General features: G+C 44.5%; 1 protein-coding gene and 1 pseudogene across 5 annotated transcripts in view; both read left to right on the top strand.

Moving 5' to 3' along the window:
- Positions 1 to 10,558, top strand: part of GPATCH2L (G-patch domain containing 2 like) — a 56,897-nt gene extending 46,339 nt beyond the window's left edge. For 3 of the 5 annotated variants that reach the window (XM_037031705.1, XM_037031703.1, XM_037031704.1), the window contains 2 exons: positions 77 to 171; positions 5,796 to 10,558. In XM_037031705.1, coding sequence (XP_036887600.1) covers positions 77 to 171; positions 5,796 to 5,968 — 268 coding nt within the window. In that variant the 3' untranslated portion in view covers positions 5,969 to 10,558. The remainder of the gene's footprint in view (positions 1 to 76; positions 172 to 5,795) is intronic. The other 2 variants (XM_037031706.1, XM_037031707.1) reach the window with 2 other exon arrangements.
- LOC118976996 (uncharacterized) lies at positions 4,332 to 4,459 on the top strand (annotated as a pseudogene).
- Positions 10,559 to 14,747: the final 4,189 nt, after the last annotated feature.

Genomic DNA, 14,747 nt, shown 5'->3' with positions numbered 1-14,747 from the left:
TATCCGGGCTGAACATAAGGTCGTAAACACTGAGGTTTATAAAGTTAAAGCAGTATTTTCCTTGCTACCTCTGCAGACAGGCAAACATACACTTGGGACCCCCGTGTTCACGGGACATCAAGAGGAAGCGGAAACCTGTGGCCACAGCGTGTCTCTCTAGCCCCAGTGCAGGTAACTGTACGTGAGTATTATTACTGGGCACCTGCTTGGTGTGAGATACTAAGTTGTGTGGTTTATGAGCCTTTCCATCCAACTTCGATGATAAGGTGGGTCATTTCATTCCTACTTTCATGGGAAAACTGAGAATGGGAGAAGTAGTTTCCTAAGGTCACACATGGTTTAAGGATTTTAACCTCGTTCTGTCTGACCCTGCAGTCTGTTTTCTCGCTGTGTCACGTGGCTTCCTTGAGTTTGAATCCCTGTTTTTCACTAAAACAATCTACAGTCTTCGTGCTTTTGTTTTAGCACAGATAGGAGCTGAGGTCTTCGTTAACGAATGTCCCATTAGGGTGGCAGTGTAGGCACTCAGTAGCCAAGGAGCCACATGGGTTTACTTACTTTTTTTTATCCTCACTTGAGGACATGCTTACTGATCTTAGAGGGGAAGGGAGGGAGAGAGGGAGGAAGAGAAACATGGATCAGTTGCCTCCCCTACATGCGCCAACCAGGGACCAAACCTGCATCCTTTTGGTTTATGGGGCAACACTCCAACCAGCTGAGCCACACCAGCCAAGACAGGTTTGTGTACTCTTTAAATTTAGTATGGGGTACAGTACGTTCTCACTGTTTGTATGTATAGTAGAGTGCTAATATTTTACCAGTCATGAAATTTCTAATGAAAAACAAATTTTCAAGTTAAAACCTTTTAGTTTTCTGACCAAAGCTACTTGGTAGAAACCAAAAGAATGGCTTTCATTGGTGGCCAGGAGAGGACATGAAATCTTCTGGATGCTGGGATGCTCCACATCATAAATTGGCTGGGGTTACGTGGGTGCATAATACGTAAAGGTTCGCTGAACTATACAGTTATGATTTATGCACTTAACTGTATGCATGGTATCCTTAAATGAAAACAAAGGGGGGTAGTTATTTATATCAACAAGAATACTGGATGTCTGTAGACCTTTTTCTTTGGAGTTAAGAGAAGATAGTTAAAAGTAATTAGTAGTCATAGGAAATCCTTTGTTGTTTTAATACAGTTCAGCGCGAATNTCTGGGATGCTGGGATGCTCCACATCATAAATTGGGTGGGGCTACGTGGGTGCATAATACGGAAAGGTTCGCTGAACTATACAGTTATGATTTATGCACTTAACTGTATGCATGGTATCCTTAAATGAAAACAAAGGGGGGTAGTTATTTATATCAACAAGAATACTGGATGTCTGTAGACCTTTTTCTTTGGAGTTAAGAGAAGATAGTTAAAAGTAATTAGTAGTCATAGGAAATCCTTTGTTGTTTTAATACAGTTCAGCGCGAATTACTCTGGATAAAAAGACCATATCTGGTCGTAGGACCAATCAAAAATACAGTTCTTTTTTTTCTACTTCTACTTACTATGTAAGTTTCAGGTATACGACATTATAATTCCACATCTGTGTACGGTACAAAGTATTTTCCCCCAAAAGCCTATTTATTATTTATCACCACACAGCCCCCCCCCCTTCACGCACCCTCAGTCCCCTTCTTTGGTAACCACCAATTCCTACAGTTATTTTCTTGAGGATCGTGAATTTATTCTGTGGAAATTGAGTAGATTATATATTATCCTACTTTCTTCAGAAAATATATAATTAAACACTACATTTTAATCTATATTATATATAGATCAGAGCAATCGATCGTTGAGTAGGGAGTACATCCGTGACAAACTCTTTTCCCTACTTTTACTTAGTAAGTTTCGCATGCTCTGTGACCGACCCCTTCAGGCTTCTGTTTGAGAAGACTGCCTGACAGTGGTTCACACTGACGCGATCACAGACACTCTTAGTCACAGGTCTGATGGCTGCACTGAATGTTTTTAGTGGTGTCCACATGGCCATGCCCTGAGCCAAACGTTTTGCATACGTTATTTCACTTAATCTCTGCAGCAACTTTAAAGGTGCTGTTTTTATTCCCAATACACAGGAGCTATTTGAGGCTTAGAGAGGTTAATCACTTCCCCAAGGTCACATGGTTGGTAAATTGCAGAGCCAAGGTCAGACCCGGTTCCCTGTGGCTCTGGAGCTGCCCTCTTAAACCCTGCAGGTGCCCCGTCTCCTGTGTGATGGGATCGGTTCCACACTGTGACTCCGCCTCGAAGGCCAGAGCCTCATGCTGTCTGTGGGGTTGGAGGCACTAAAACACAGTCTCCCCTCTTTTACCTTTTTGTTCTTTTTTCTCTTTAATATCTGGCTTCTTTTTTTCCTTCTAATTGTTTATAAGAGAAGGACTGTTGAGAAGAGTTTAAAATCCCTATTCCATATTCAAGCTGGGGAATGCTAAACTGGGAGGTGTTAAACAAGACTGGAGCATTAAACATTTCTCCTGCCGTTCCACACTCCTCCCCTCACTTGTTGACTAAGGCTTGCTTCGCTGAATGTTTTCTTTTTTTTTTTAATCCACAACCCGAGTGCCCCATGGAGGTGAAGGACATAGCCCGGGCCCGCGCCATCAGTCAGCAGAACAAATGGGCTTGCTCTGCCTAACATTGGGCCATCTCAGATTCCACCTCTTTTATAGAAATGACTGATGAAGAGAGGTGCGTTCCGCTTTGCCGCCGTATTAATACACATCAGGGGCCAGCTCCTGGCACTAAATCACGCTACCGCATACATCTGTTATCGGATTCTTCACTGGTGTGATGAACAAGACTGCAGATAGAAGCTTCCTTGTGTCATTCTTTATAGGATTTTCCTAAAAGAATAAATAGCTCAGATCTCTGCCAACAGTCTCCCCTGTCACTGTGATGAATTCAGCTTCTTTCTTAAACATGCAGCCACAAATCTTTCCCCTTGTCCCCTCCCCCACTGGTGGAAAATTTTGAGTTGAAAGTGACTGAATTTAAAGATATTAGTAAGGCTAGAGAGGTGAAGAGCAGAAAGGAATAGCATGCCTTGTCTTTTTGTACTAATATTAACAAAAGGCCAAGGAGAAGGACTTGTTCGTAGGGTCCTTGAGCAGATCCTTCTGGAAAGTGTAGCACCTTTACTTTCTTCTTTTTCTTCCCGTCCCCTTCTCTTTACGGCTTTATAAACACAGCTGTGTGGCGCACAGAGCCGCTGTGGGTCTGAGTGAGTGACTGTGTGAACCTGCTTAAGACGCCCGTTCCTCAGAACAGGGACTGTCCAGCCGTTACCACCTCGTGCCGAAATGAATTTGCTGTATGTGCCCTTAAAGAATGTAACTGGAAAAGAAAAAAATGGGTTGTTTTCTCCCCAAATTGAGATTAAGTAGCTATAAAAAAGCATAAGGAACGCAGATGAAAACCAGACCTTGTTTTCTTGAGATGATTTTCTTCATCGGAAGAGCAGGGCAGAGCCTTGTTGTACCGATGCCCTTCCTTCCAGAAGTGAGCGTGCGGCTTTAGGTAGAGGAGAGCGGGATGGCAGGGCGTGGTTTTCAGAGCCCCATTTTGCCTTTGCTGACCTTTGTCTCTCTGGGATGGGACACGTGCCTTCAGAGCATCAGTCGGAAGGGTGCCCGGCAGTTCGGCTGGTGATGTCAGTGCTGTCCGATTCTGCGTATCAGGCCCGTGGTGCTTAGAGGTGCAGTTGCAAGGACGGGGGTTATTGTCCGTTTTGCTGCTGCTGTGCCCCGAGACGTTGAAGTAGTGCCCCGCGGGTGGGGCCGTCTCACTAGACAGTTGTGTGAATGTGAGAGTGGAATCTTAAAGTTGAAACAGAGTTGTTCTCAGCATTACTCTAATGCTGTGGTTGGATTCAGTAGTTCCGTTTTAGGGTCACCCTTGTCTTGGGAGCCGTGGGGCAGATTCTGTTTGCCCGCCATGCCTCTATAAAGTTGAGACAATTTTTAAAGTTAAAAAAGCCCGATAGAAGGTATGCAAGGGGTAAAGAAAATGACACAGCAAAGACCCATGCACCCACCAGCAACTTAAAGAAAAAGAATATCACGTCTAGAATTTTTTCCCACTCTCCTCAGGGGTAACCATTATCCTGATATTTGTTTCTTGTTCATCACTTATCATTCTTGTTCTTTTAAAAATTGTTTTAAGACACAGGTATCTCTAAGCAGTATATTGTCTAGTTTTGCCTGTTTTTGAACCTGTGAACATTTATAAACTGTTGCAGTGAAAAATTTTATATTATGTATATTTTGCCATAATAAAAAACATGTAGCAAAATAAAAAATGTTTTTCTGCTGGTTTCAAGCAGGAGCCTAAAGCAATGTCTTTCCATGGTCTGTTGGCCACTGCACAGCTTAGGAAATGTAATGGTCAATTCATTAGAAAGAAACATCTTGGTAAAATAAAAAAATAAAAATAAAATAAATTTTAAAAAAGTTTTTCTAGGGTAGTAGGGGTGTTTTTCACTGTGGTTAATGATCATACACTAATGGTAAATAAATATAGTTGTGTGAAATTTCAATTAAATGAGTTAGTGTGAGTTCATGAGACAGTTATTGATTGATTGTTTGATTGATTGATTGGAGTTGTGATGTCAGATGTATTTCCCGCTATTGTGGTTTGAGGTTCCAAAACATGTGAAAGCCACTGCCCTCCAGAAACTTTTGTGTATGTGCCATAGGGTAATAGCGCTCAAGATTATTCTTACCATGAGTCCCTGTAAGAACCTCATGTTTGAATATATATGTGGGTATACATGTAAATCTGAAATAAGTCTTTGGTACACTCTGATATTTTCTCTTCCTTTTCATTAAGAAGAAGTATGATCATGACCCCCTAAATTGATTTTTGTTACCCACAATTTGAAAATTACTCTACTAGGTTATATTCCTGGAATTTTTGAATGACATGCTAAAAATGAAACTTTCTGGATTTTGTTACGTGTTAGTATATATTCACTATCAAGAGTGGGTGTGATGGTGGGTTTTACTACTCTGTTTGGAGGCATTTGGAAATGAAAAGACTGTTGGCTGTCCCAGTGACTAGGGAGGGCTTTGGGCGTTCAGTACATGGGGTCCAGAGTGGTAAGTGTCCTCAAACATACAGGACATCCCTGTACAAGCAAATATTATTCTGTCTAGAATGTGCTTAGTGTTTCTGTTGAGAAACTGGGTCTGTTTATGGAATCTTCTACCATTTCCTTATTGCCTGCTGTTTACTGCTGACGCTTACATCAGAGGCATGGGGCGTGATAGAAGGAACAGAGGGCTTGGAGTCTAGTATTTGAGTTTGAATCTTGCTACTTAACCAGCTCTCTTCTGGGTCTGCAGAAACTTACCTGCTGTCTTGTCATGGCTCAGTTTTCTGACTGGGCAAATGGGGATGATAATACGTACTTCTAAGAGTTTGCGTTAGGAAATAAGATTATCAATGTAGTGTTTACATAGTACAGTGCCTAGCACATAAGTGCTTGCTAAGTAATAATTACTACATTATGAATTCATATTACTGAATTTATTCATTTGTTTGGTTTAAGTCATTTTCTCAGGTAGAGAAATACGAATCTTACTTAAATCTTGCTTTCATTTCTTTGTGAAGAAAAAAGAAAAGCCTTATGTGGCTCCTGGGTTACTAGGGCATAAGATACAAGGACTAGGAATATTTGGGGTTGGAGCGTGTCTCATTCTAACTTGTCTCCCCTTGACTTGTTTCCTGTTTCCTGTCACCGTAGTAATCTCAGCAGTCCACGTGGACGCCATGGAGCCAGCCCCACCAGCCCCACAAGCCCAGAAACCTCCAAACTCCGAGTGGCTGGTCAGGACCTCTGCCACAGAGAAAGCCACCGACTTGGCCGCAGCTGCGTTTTTTAAAATGCCACAGGAGAAGAGCCCTGGATGCAGCTAGAGGGCAGGACCTCACCCACTGAAGCCAGTGGGGTGTTGTGAAGTGAATGTGAGGTTTTGTGTTGCGTAGTCTTGCATGTCTTAATAGACACCCCCAGTCTGTTTGTCACCAGGTCTGGCTCCTTCTCTTCCAACAAAGCAGTGGACTCTTTCTCTCAGAAATCGGATTGTGGAAATGTGTTTTTTTAAAAAAAAGTTAGTAAAGTATTAGGGCAGCGATTTTTTTAAAAAGCCATCCATCCTATATGGTATTTGTTACACTGCTGTTGCGGTCTCAACAGTTCCCGCCAGCTCCGTGTGCAGAGCTGGTCCTTTTTTGCAGGTGTGTCTTTTTTCTTGAAAAACCAGTAACCGCTTTTACATACTCTCTGTGTAGAGCTTTTAATATCATCTGAGGAAGGGCCGCATTTGCAGTCAGCCCCAGACAGTCGGACGCCGAGTCAGGGCCTGTTGCGGGGTTGTGTTTGCAGGCGGTGAGGCTTGCCTTTGAGCCTGGCCTTGAGTCACTTGGAGCGCCAGTGAGGTAAATCCACCACGGTCTCAATTTGGAGCCTCAGAAGTGACACCAGCAGCAGGGACGTCTTCTGGATGGCCTCGCGGGATCGCCGGCAGCTGCCTTGTGCTTTGCCTCATCTCCAAAGTTCACGTTCTACCAAACGAGGACTTCACACGTGCTCTCTCGCACACACACTGGTGTCATGAAGAAGATGGTTCACCAGACAGAAAACTTTAAACAGTGGATTGGGTCTCAGTGTTTCATGTTGTGATATAAGCCTTTATTACTGACTGGGATTTATTGTTAGTTTATAGGTCAGTTACCTGCAGCAGAAATTCACGCTATTATAATGGCTTCTCGGGGTTGCTCTTTGGGGAGGAAAATGTCTTTGACATGCCTGTCTCCTAGGCGTGTTCGTGGCAGCCCAGCTGTGGGCAGATTCGCACACACAGCCGTGCTGAGGTTGGGTGCTGTGTTGTCAAAATGGGGAGTTGGTGGCTGCCCGGGGCTGCCGGAGAAAAGCTGCCCTTTCTTAAAACATTTTATCATGGGTGTCTTTCATTCAGGGGTCTGGTTGATAGTAGGTTCTTTTTTTGGTACAAATTGAGTACATTTACTCTGAAATGTACAGAAGCTGTTCTCTAAGTGCCCACTGCTATGGTGATTCACGATCTAGAGGAACTTCTGGCCTTGCACCTGGGTAGTGTCTGTGCTTAAAACTAGGTGCGGAGTGGGGCGGAGCCTCCTCTCCCAGGTGGGCGGATGTCCCCTTTTCTTACCCAGAGCGTGATGGCAGGCTGCTTTATCGTCTTGTCTTCCCTTTGAAAGTGGTAGTCCTCCGTGGTAGTTCCAGAATTCCTTGTCTGTGGGGTTGGTGTGAATCCAGCTGGAGAGGAAGACTTAAACTAAGTTATGTGGCACTTCATGTAAGACTGAGAACATGTCAGTCGTCCCTAACAAGGAATATGGTGGCGGGCGGGCGGGGCAGGTGGGGATCGTGGGCTGAGGAGGAGTGCTGCCACCCGCGGGGTGCCCTGGGAGCCCCCCGAGTTCTTACCAGGTAGTGAGTGCACCACCCTTCCCAATGGGCCACACCCACAGATGTGTGGGAGGCTAGTCTGTGAATGCAAGGTGGCGCTTCTGAGTTGTTTGGTGAGGAAGGTAGGTCCTGTTGTCACATGTCACATTCCTGCCTGGTCCCCGTAGTGGTGTCCTGAGCACACATTTCTAACGTGCTTTATTAGATCTGGGGGAGAAACCCATTTTACTTTCTTTTAAGACACAATTTTACTTTCTTTTAAGTAAAGCCACAGGGTTTTCTTCTAAGCCCCATGACTCATGCTGAGATTGGTTCTGTGCTATAGACAGACTCTTGCGGCCTCAGTACTTTCCTCGATGGTCTTTCCTTCATGGGGTGTGGCCCGACAGGTTTTTTTAAAACTTTTTTTAACCTGATTGGAAGTAGTTTATATACACCATGGTGCATTTTAAACATCTCTGACGCAAAGGCGGTGATCACTGCCATTGTCAGCATAGCCACAGTTTGTTCAGTGACTCACTCAAAGTTGTGTCATCAGGCCAGGGTTAGAATCCCAGGCTTCCAGACTTTCTCTGCCCTGTGTAATCTTTCATTTGTCACTGATAGGCCGGAGTTGCGCTGAGGCCCGTGTTTTTGAAACAGTTTGCCATGAGTGCTTATGGTCTTTACTGGGCTTGCTTTTCTGCGTATTTCGAATGCTTTCAGCAGGAATCACCCCAAATGTCCTGTCTGTGTATACTAAGTGGGGAAAAAAATGAATTGCCTATGAAAATAGCAATTAAACACACAAAGTACTTTGCAATAGAGGTTTTTAAATTTTGTTCTCCCCTGTAAGCTGCTGTGTGAGCATGCGTGCAGACAGAACGGTTAAAACTCCGCTTGCTTTCTGTGTGGGTCATTTCAGAGGAAGTGTACTTCTGAATTGAGTGTACTTTGAATTGAGTGTACTTTGAATCTTAGATTTTAAATCTCCTTTTTATACAGCAAATTATGTAATGTCATAAATTAAGAAGAGTCTGTTACCTTTCAACAAAAGAGACAATTTCAAAATCCGGTTTTGTGATATGTTAAAAAATCTCTAATAGTATTACCTCCTTTGAGGGAACCCTGGGGCTTCCGTATATTCGATCTGCTCTAAAGTAGCACCTGAAGCTGAGCTCCACGGCGCCCACACACTTACGGGTTCGGACTCACCCCAACTGGCTGCACAGCCTGCCTGTCTGAATCCCAGCTATGTATTTTCCACAACAGACAAAAGTCAAGACGTTATCTTCTGCTGTCGTTCATAAAAGTTAATTTGGCGTGTGAGTTGAAGGGAATTTGATATCATTTTTCAGACACAGTATTTTAAAGGAGCAACTTCATTTGCACCAAAACACTTGTGTTGTTTTTAGGTAAGAACTGTTTAGAAGAGGAAATTAGTAGCTGTTGACATGGTGCCAATTTGGGAGAGAGAGAATATGGTCTTTATTGACTGGTGTGTGTGTTTTTAAACTTGAATTCTTTAGAAATCAAATATTATGGAAAATTTCAGATGACAGTGTTTTGCTGGGCTCCGACGCAGGCCGCAAACAAGGCCATTTGGGCCGCAAAATGACCGAAGCTGAAATCGGTCTAATCAACGCTTATAGCATCCTCTGCTAAGTAAAACCCCACACCTAGCACAGATGATCAAGCTATGCATGAATCCCAAATAGATTAACCTCATGCAACTTTCCATTGTGGAATCGGAAGCACAATTGAGACCAGAGCAGCAGAAGTCCTGCCGCTGCGAAGCCCAGGAGCAGAGTCATCACAGAAGTCACTCAGAGCAGGGAGCTCGCTGGGCTGTCATTGCTGATGTGATGGCTTCTCCACTCGGGCTCCGGGCGAAGCTCCTGGTGACGCATGATTCGTTTCAGGTCTTGGCTGTATTTTGACTTCATGGCTGTCTTCCGAGCCACACACTTTTTGTTTCCCGAGCTGTGTAAAAATCTCAGTGTTAGAAGCTGTAGTCAGTATTCTGTATGTCTGGCGAACCTCCCTGAGCTGGGATGAGAGCAGAGGGCTCACTCCAGCAGCTGTGGTGCGGTCATGTCAGTGGCATGGCTCGCAGGATGTGTCCTGGCTTATGGGGTGGCAGGAAGGATGATAGGGTTTGTGCTTGCTGTCAGCTGCCTCCTCTGTTAACACCTGGGCTGTCCATTTCACTTGTCAGTATTTCCATATCTCCCACGCCAGTCAGGACAGGTAGTGAACCCTGGCACAGAGGGAAACGGCAAGGAAACTGGTGGGTTCTGCTGTTAGCACTGACCGCAGGGCAGTCCGGAGTTGCTTCCGCTTGCATTGAGATCACAACAGATGAGTGTCAACTGCCTGTGGACAGCAGGACTGAAAAGAAACAAGGAAAATGAGTGATGTTGCTGAAGGGTGTGGATTACAAGGTTTTTTTAACAAGCCCAGTAAAACAGACTTACGGCTGAAAGAAGACAGTTTTCTGCCACTGCAGACAGGCATAGGCACTTGGTAAAACTGCCAACCTTTGGAAATAAAAATATTTAAAGCACAGTATTGAAGAATGGGACAAACCCTGAAGATGTTCACCAAGGAAAACAATCTTAGCAAGGTCTGGAAGTGAGAAGGCGAGGGGGAGAGGTGGAGGCCGTGCTAGGGTGCGTGGACCAACAGCATCAGCACGCCCTCGTTCTTGGCCCCCGGCCCTACTGGGTCTGAGTTCTGAGGGTGGGGCCCGGCAGTCTGTGGCAAGCCCTCCAGGGACTCGGGTGCACACTGACGTTTGGGAACCACAGGCTTCTCTGTAGTTAAAAAGAACTGTTTTAACATACTGTGTCCCTGAGCTCTGGGGTGCTTTCTTCTGTTTCCCTCTGTAAGAGATGTTTTGTGTATGATATTTGCAAAAACTGTTATGTCTTTATTCCCCATACCCTTTTTCCCTCCTGCTCCTGAAAGATTACCTGGAAATTTAGAAAGGATAATGTGGAGAAAATGCCATCAAGGCCAAATTTAAGTGGATGGAAATGTTTTAAAATGGATTAAAATATAAAAATGAATTTTTAGTCTGTGAGTGATAGTCATTTTTCACTTCTGACAGTAAGACATTTGTGTAAGATATTGCCATTCGTGGTTTTATGGTATTTGTTCATTATATCATAATCTCATGGGAAAATGTTATGAATGATGAAGGCTTTAAAGCGTAACTCACAAATATGAAAAAAATATTAGAAGAAAAACTACCCTACACACATAGTTTTTGTAGCAAATACCTGTTGAGTGACTGGTAATCTTTTGCTAGGACTTAATTCTAGCTCTTCACACGTGTAAACACCCATTTTCAGTTAGCCACTTAATCGTGTCCTGTTGTCCTTGTTTAACATTCCCAGTAGCGCTTCCGCAGGAGTTGGGGACCCACAGCGACAGCATGTTATGGCTTCTGTCGGACTCACAGATTCAGCATCTCAGAACACGGGACTCTAAAAGTTTTGAACTGAAATCATGACCACTCTTTCCTTCAGATTTTGTCTGTGTGCAGTGGGCAGGGCCCTAACCGACTACTAAGTACAGCCCAGGGAGAATGTGTGGCTACAGAGGGGCACTGCGTGTCATTTCCTCAGATGCTCATGTGGTTTTGTGCCCGGCTCTTAATTTGTAAAGGTGACTGGTGACCGCGCAGAGAGGTCAATGCCATTGAAAGAAAAGTGTAATGTTCAAGAGTTTCCCGAGAAACATGGGGCACCCCTTGCCACACAGGCCAGCAGGATGAATACCGGGGCTGGGTCAGGAGGCAGAAGACCAGGAGCAAGTGACAGGTTTAGGCCAGAGAGCCTCCGTAGGGTTTTCCTCGTGAAAGGCAAGGCCAGAGGATGAGCCGTTCAGGAGTGGCTAGTTTGAGGAATTCTGGGTCCTTTGAATTTCAGCATTCTCTCTAGTTGCCTGGTACCTGGCCCGAGGATGTTTGCTTCCTGGAATATACAGGCCAGGTGGAGGAGGTGTGCCTCCTGGTGCCTACCTGAGAAGTTTGTAACGTCAGAAGCAGCTGCTGGCTAAATCCATTGCTCTAAGACCTGGCAAGCTCTGGTAGCGCAGTCCTCCCAGCCAGAAAGGTTTCTTAGGGTGTCAAAGTGTAGTCGTTTACAGAAAATTTAAAAATATGATTAACTCATATAAGGCTATTTACCTCCTATTTCAATTTTGCAGTTCTTTTATAGTACCACCTAATTTTTTTCAATCTCAGAACCATTGAAAAGTACCTTTAGCCAAAAATGTTACTAGATATTATCAAGGTGTGGGAATATAAAAAGATTAAGATATAAATTATGGAAATTGGTATATTCATCCTTTAGAAGTCAGTTAGGACCCTGCAGATCTCTCATTCAAGTGATTTTTAATTGAAAAAGGAAAGAAAATATTAGCTTACAAGTGGCCTTGGTAACTTTCACTTAAATCTGCACATTTCACTATGAGTAGATTATCTTTTTTTAAAAGATTTTATTTATTTTCAGAGAGAGGGGAAGGGAGGGAGAAAGAGGGAGAGAAACATTAATGTGTGGTTGCCTCTTGCACTCCCTCAACTAGGGATCTGGCCTGCACCCCAGGCATGTGCCCCAAATGGGAATTGAACCAGTGACTTTGGTTCTTAGGTCGGCACTCAATCCACTGAGCCACAGCAGCCAGGGCTAGATTCCCTATCTTGCTCCTTCCAGTGGGCCGTGTATTTCTCCATGAAATATTGTCAAGTGCCTGTGCAAGCTTCCACCACCCCAAAATCACGGTGACATTTTGCATTGCCCTTGGTATTTATCTCAACCTCCCACCTGCTGTCCACAGCCATTGAAAACTCACCATTTAAAATATTTCTCTCTGCTCCTCTGAACCTCAGCAGCTCCCCTCCCCCTTCCCTGCAGATGATGGAACATTACAGACAGGTGTCCCCACTTACCCACCTTCACACACATCCTTCTCACCTGTCCCTGTGAGTGCCTGCCCTGCTCAAGATGAGTCCCTTCTCTGATGCCCTCAGTCCCTTGCTCTCGACCAGAGAGGTGCCTTGCTCAGTCTAGCTACAGCTTCTCACTGCTGGCATGCACAGCTCTGTATTTAAACACCCCTTAAGACTCTGTCTTCAAATGAGAATGCCCTTCCTTAACCGTGGAACCCCTATCACTGAAGTATTGCCCTCACTGGCACGTTCTGTCCCATAGTTCTCAACCCATGGGCACAGTGGTTTTTACCCCTGGCTGCACATTAGGGCTCCCTGGAAGATTTTTAAACATCCGAATTTGCCCTAGTGAATCAATCCCAGCTCAGTTACATCAGGATGGGGAGGGGAAACGGGCCCGGTCTTGTTAAAGCAGTGTGGAGATGAGAGTGGTGGGCAGCACGCTCCAACCCGCCCGCTGCCCTCACTGCCATTACAGTGGTGCCTGCTGGGCTCACTAGGGCCTGTAATTGCCAAGTTTTGGTCCTTAGGTTGAACTTCATGGCTTGATACTGTATAACCATTTTCTTCGTAGTATTCTTTCTTTTCTGACCCTGCTCTCTCTGATTTTTCTCCTTCTCCTTTGCTCTGTCATTCTCCAGAGGTGGGCGCGTTGGTTGGTAGGTCAGTCCCACACACTGAATGTCTGTTTCTGTCCTTGCCTCCAACACTGCAGTTAACACCTGTGTGCCAATGAGTTCCTTTGCCAAATCACCCTAATGCACAGGCTTAGAGTGAAACACTTACCTTCATTAATAATTACTGTAAATTTCTAGGAACATATACTCAAGGTCTCTGCGCCTTCCTTCACTTCTCCTCCCTTCTCCTCCCTGCCCATCAAGGTAGGGAGAGTTGCTAAGCACATTCGATTCTAAGATGGATCCCCCTATTGATTAGCAGATGGAGCTCCTATTCATGAAAAGTCAGGCTTGAACTGTGGTGCCTCTTCGGCTTTCTCCTTTCCGGGATCTCGGACTGGTAAGGAGGCCTGGGCCCCCTTCTGCAGGCACGGATACCTCCCTCCCCCCACTCCCTCGCCCCCCATCCATTGCTCTCTTCAGGTTCTCTCTGCTGCTGGTAGGATTTTGGTTTGCACTTAGGCGGTAAGAGAGACCCATTTCCTCACCACTTTTTGACCTTGGATACCACGTTGGATCTTTACCAGAGAACTTTATGTTGGGGTTTCAGGTACTACAGTACTAATTACCTCCACTAACAACAAAGTGGAGCTTCATTTTCTACTTCACCACCATCACTGGGTGCTGTCTCAGTAACTAGGTATGGGTCCCACCCTTACCAGGAGGAACCTTGTGTGTTCTTGGCTTCTTTGAATCACACTAGTTTCTAATTCAAAATCTGGGATAGAAGGATCTGATTAGTAGTCATGTGCCTAAGCCGTAGCTGTAGAAAGTGAGAATGAGGTTATTTGGAATGTTTTCTCAGGACGGGTGAAACAGAAGGGGGCAGTTTAGATGCTGGACCCCCGAAGGGAGTAACAAAGGTCCACTGGAGCCATTGCCTTGTTCACCTATTCAGAAAAAATCACTGCTTAGTGTTCACTAAACCAGTGTCCTCAGAGCTCTCTCGGGGAAGAGGATGGCTGCCCCAGCACAGGGTCGTCCGAGGTTCCTTAAACTCTTGAAACGAGTAGGAATCCTTCTCAGAGCCTATAGCAACAACAAAAACAACTACTTATTGTACACCGTGATATACTCTCACTTGATCTTAAATAATCTCATTCAGTCCTTCACGACTCTAAGGTAAGATACTTTTACCTCTGTTGTAAAGCAGTGAAATATGCCTGCAGTTGTACATTAACTCGCTCAGAGTCACATAGCTAATCATTGTCAGCCGGGGTTCAGTCTGTCTGATGCTAGAGTTTCCATCGCCAGCCAATGTCCTGTGCTGCCCCTTTTCACAATACAAACAGACTGTTGGGCTGTGTCTGTCTGAAAAGGGTGTATGCAAGTGTGTCTCTAGGAAAAATTCCTCTTATTGTTAGGCTAAAAGTAGGACTATGCCTCTGTAATTCTGATAGATGTTGCCACCGTTCCCTTCCTGGTTTGCACTAATTTGTATGATGCGTGAAATTGCCTATCTAACCACATGCTTGCCATTATAGTGTGTTATCAAACTGTATTATTTTTGATAAGTAAAAGTTTTATCTCATTACAAGTGAGACTTAGCCTATTTTCATATGCTTAAGAGTCATTTGTATTTTGTCTTCTATGAAATATTGCTGTTAATTTTCTTTGCCTATATTTATGTTA

The sequence above is a fragment of the Sturnira hondurensis genome, unplaced genomic scaffold, assembly GCF_014824575.4.
Source record: "Sturnira hondurensis isolate 20B ecotype Veracruz unplaced genomic scaffold, ASM1482457v3 Scaffold0021143, whole genome shotgun sequence".
NCBI lineage: Eukaryota > Metazoa > Chordata > Mammalia > Chiroptera > Phyllostomidae > Sturnira > Sturnira hondurensis.
Note: the sequence above shows the minus strand (reverse complement) of the source record. Positions and strands in the feature narration are given on the sequence as shown.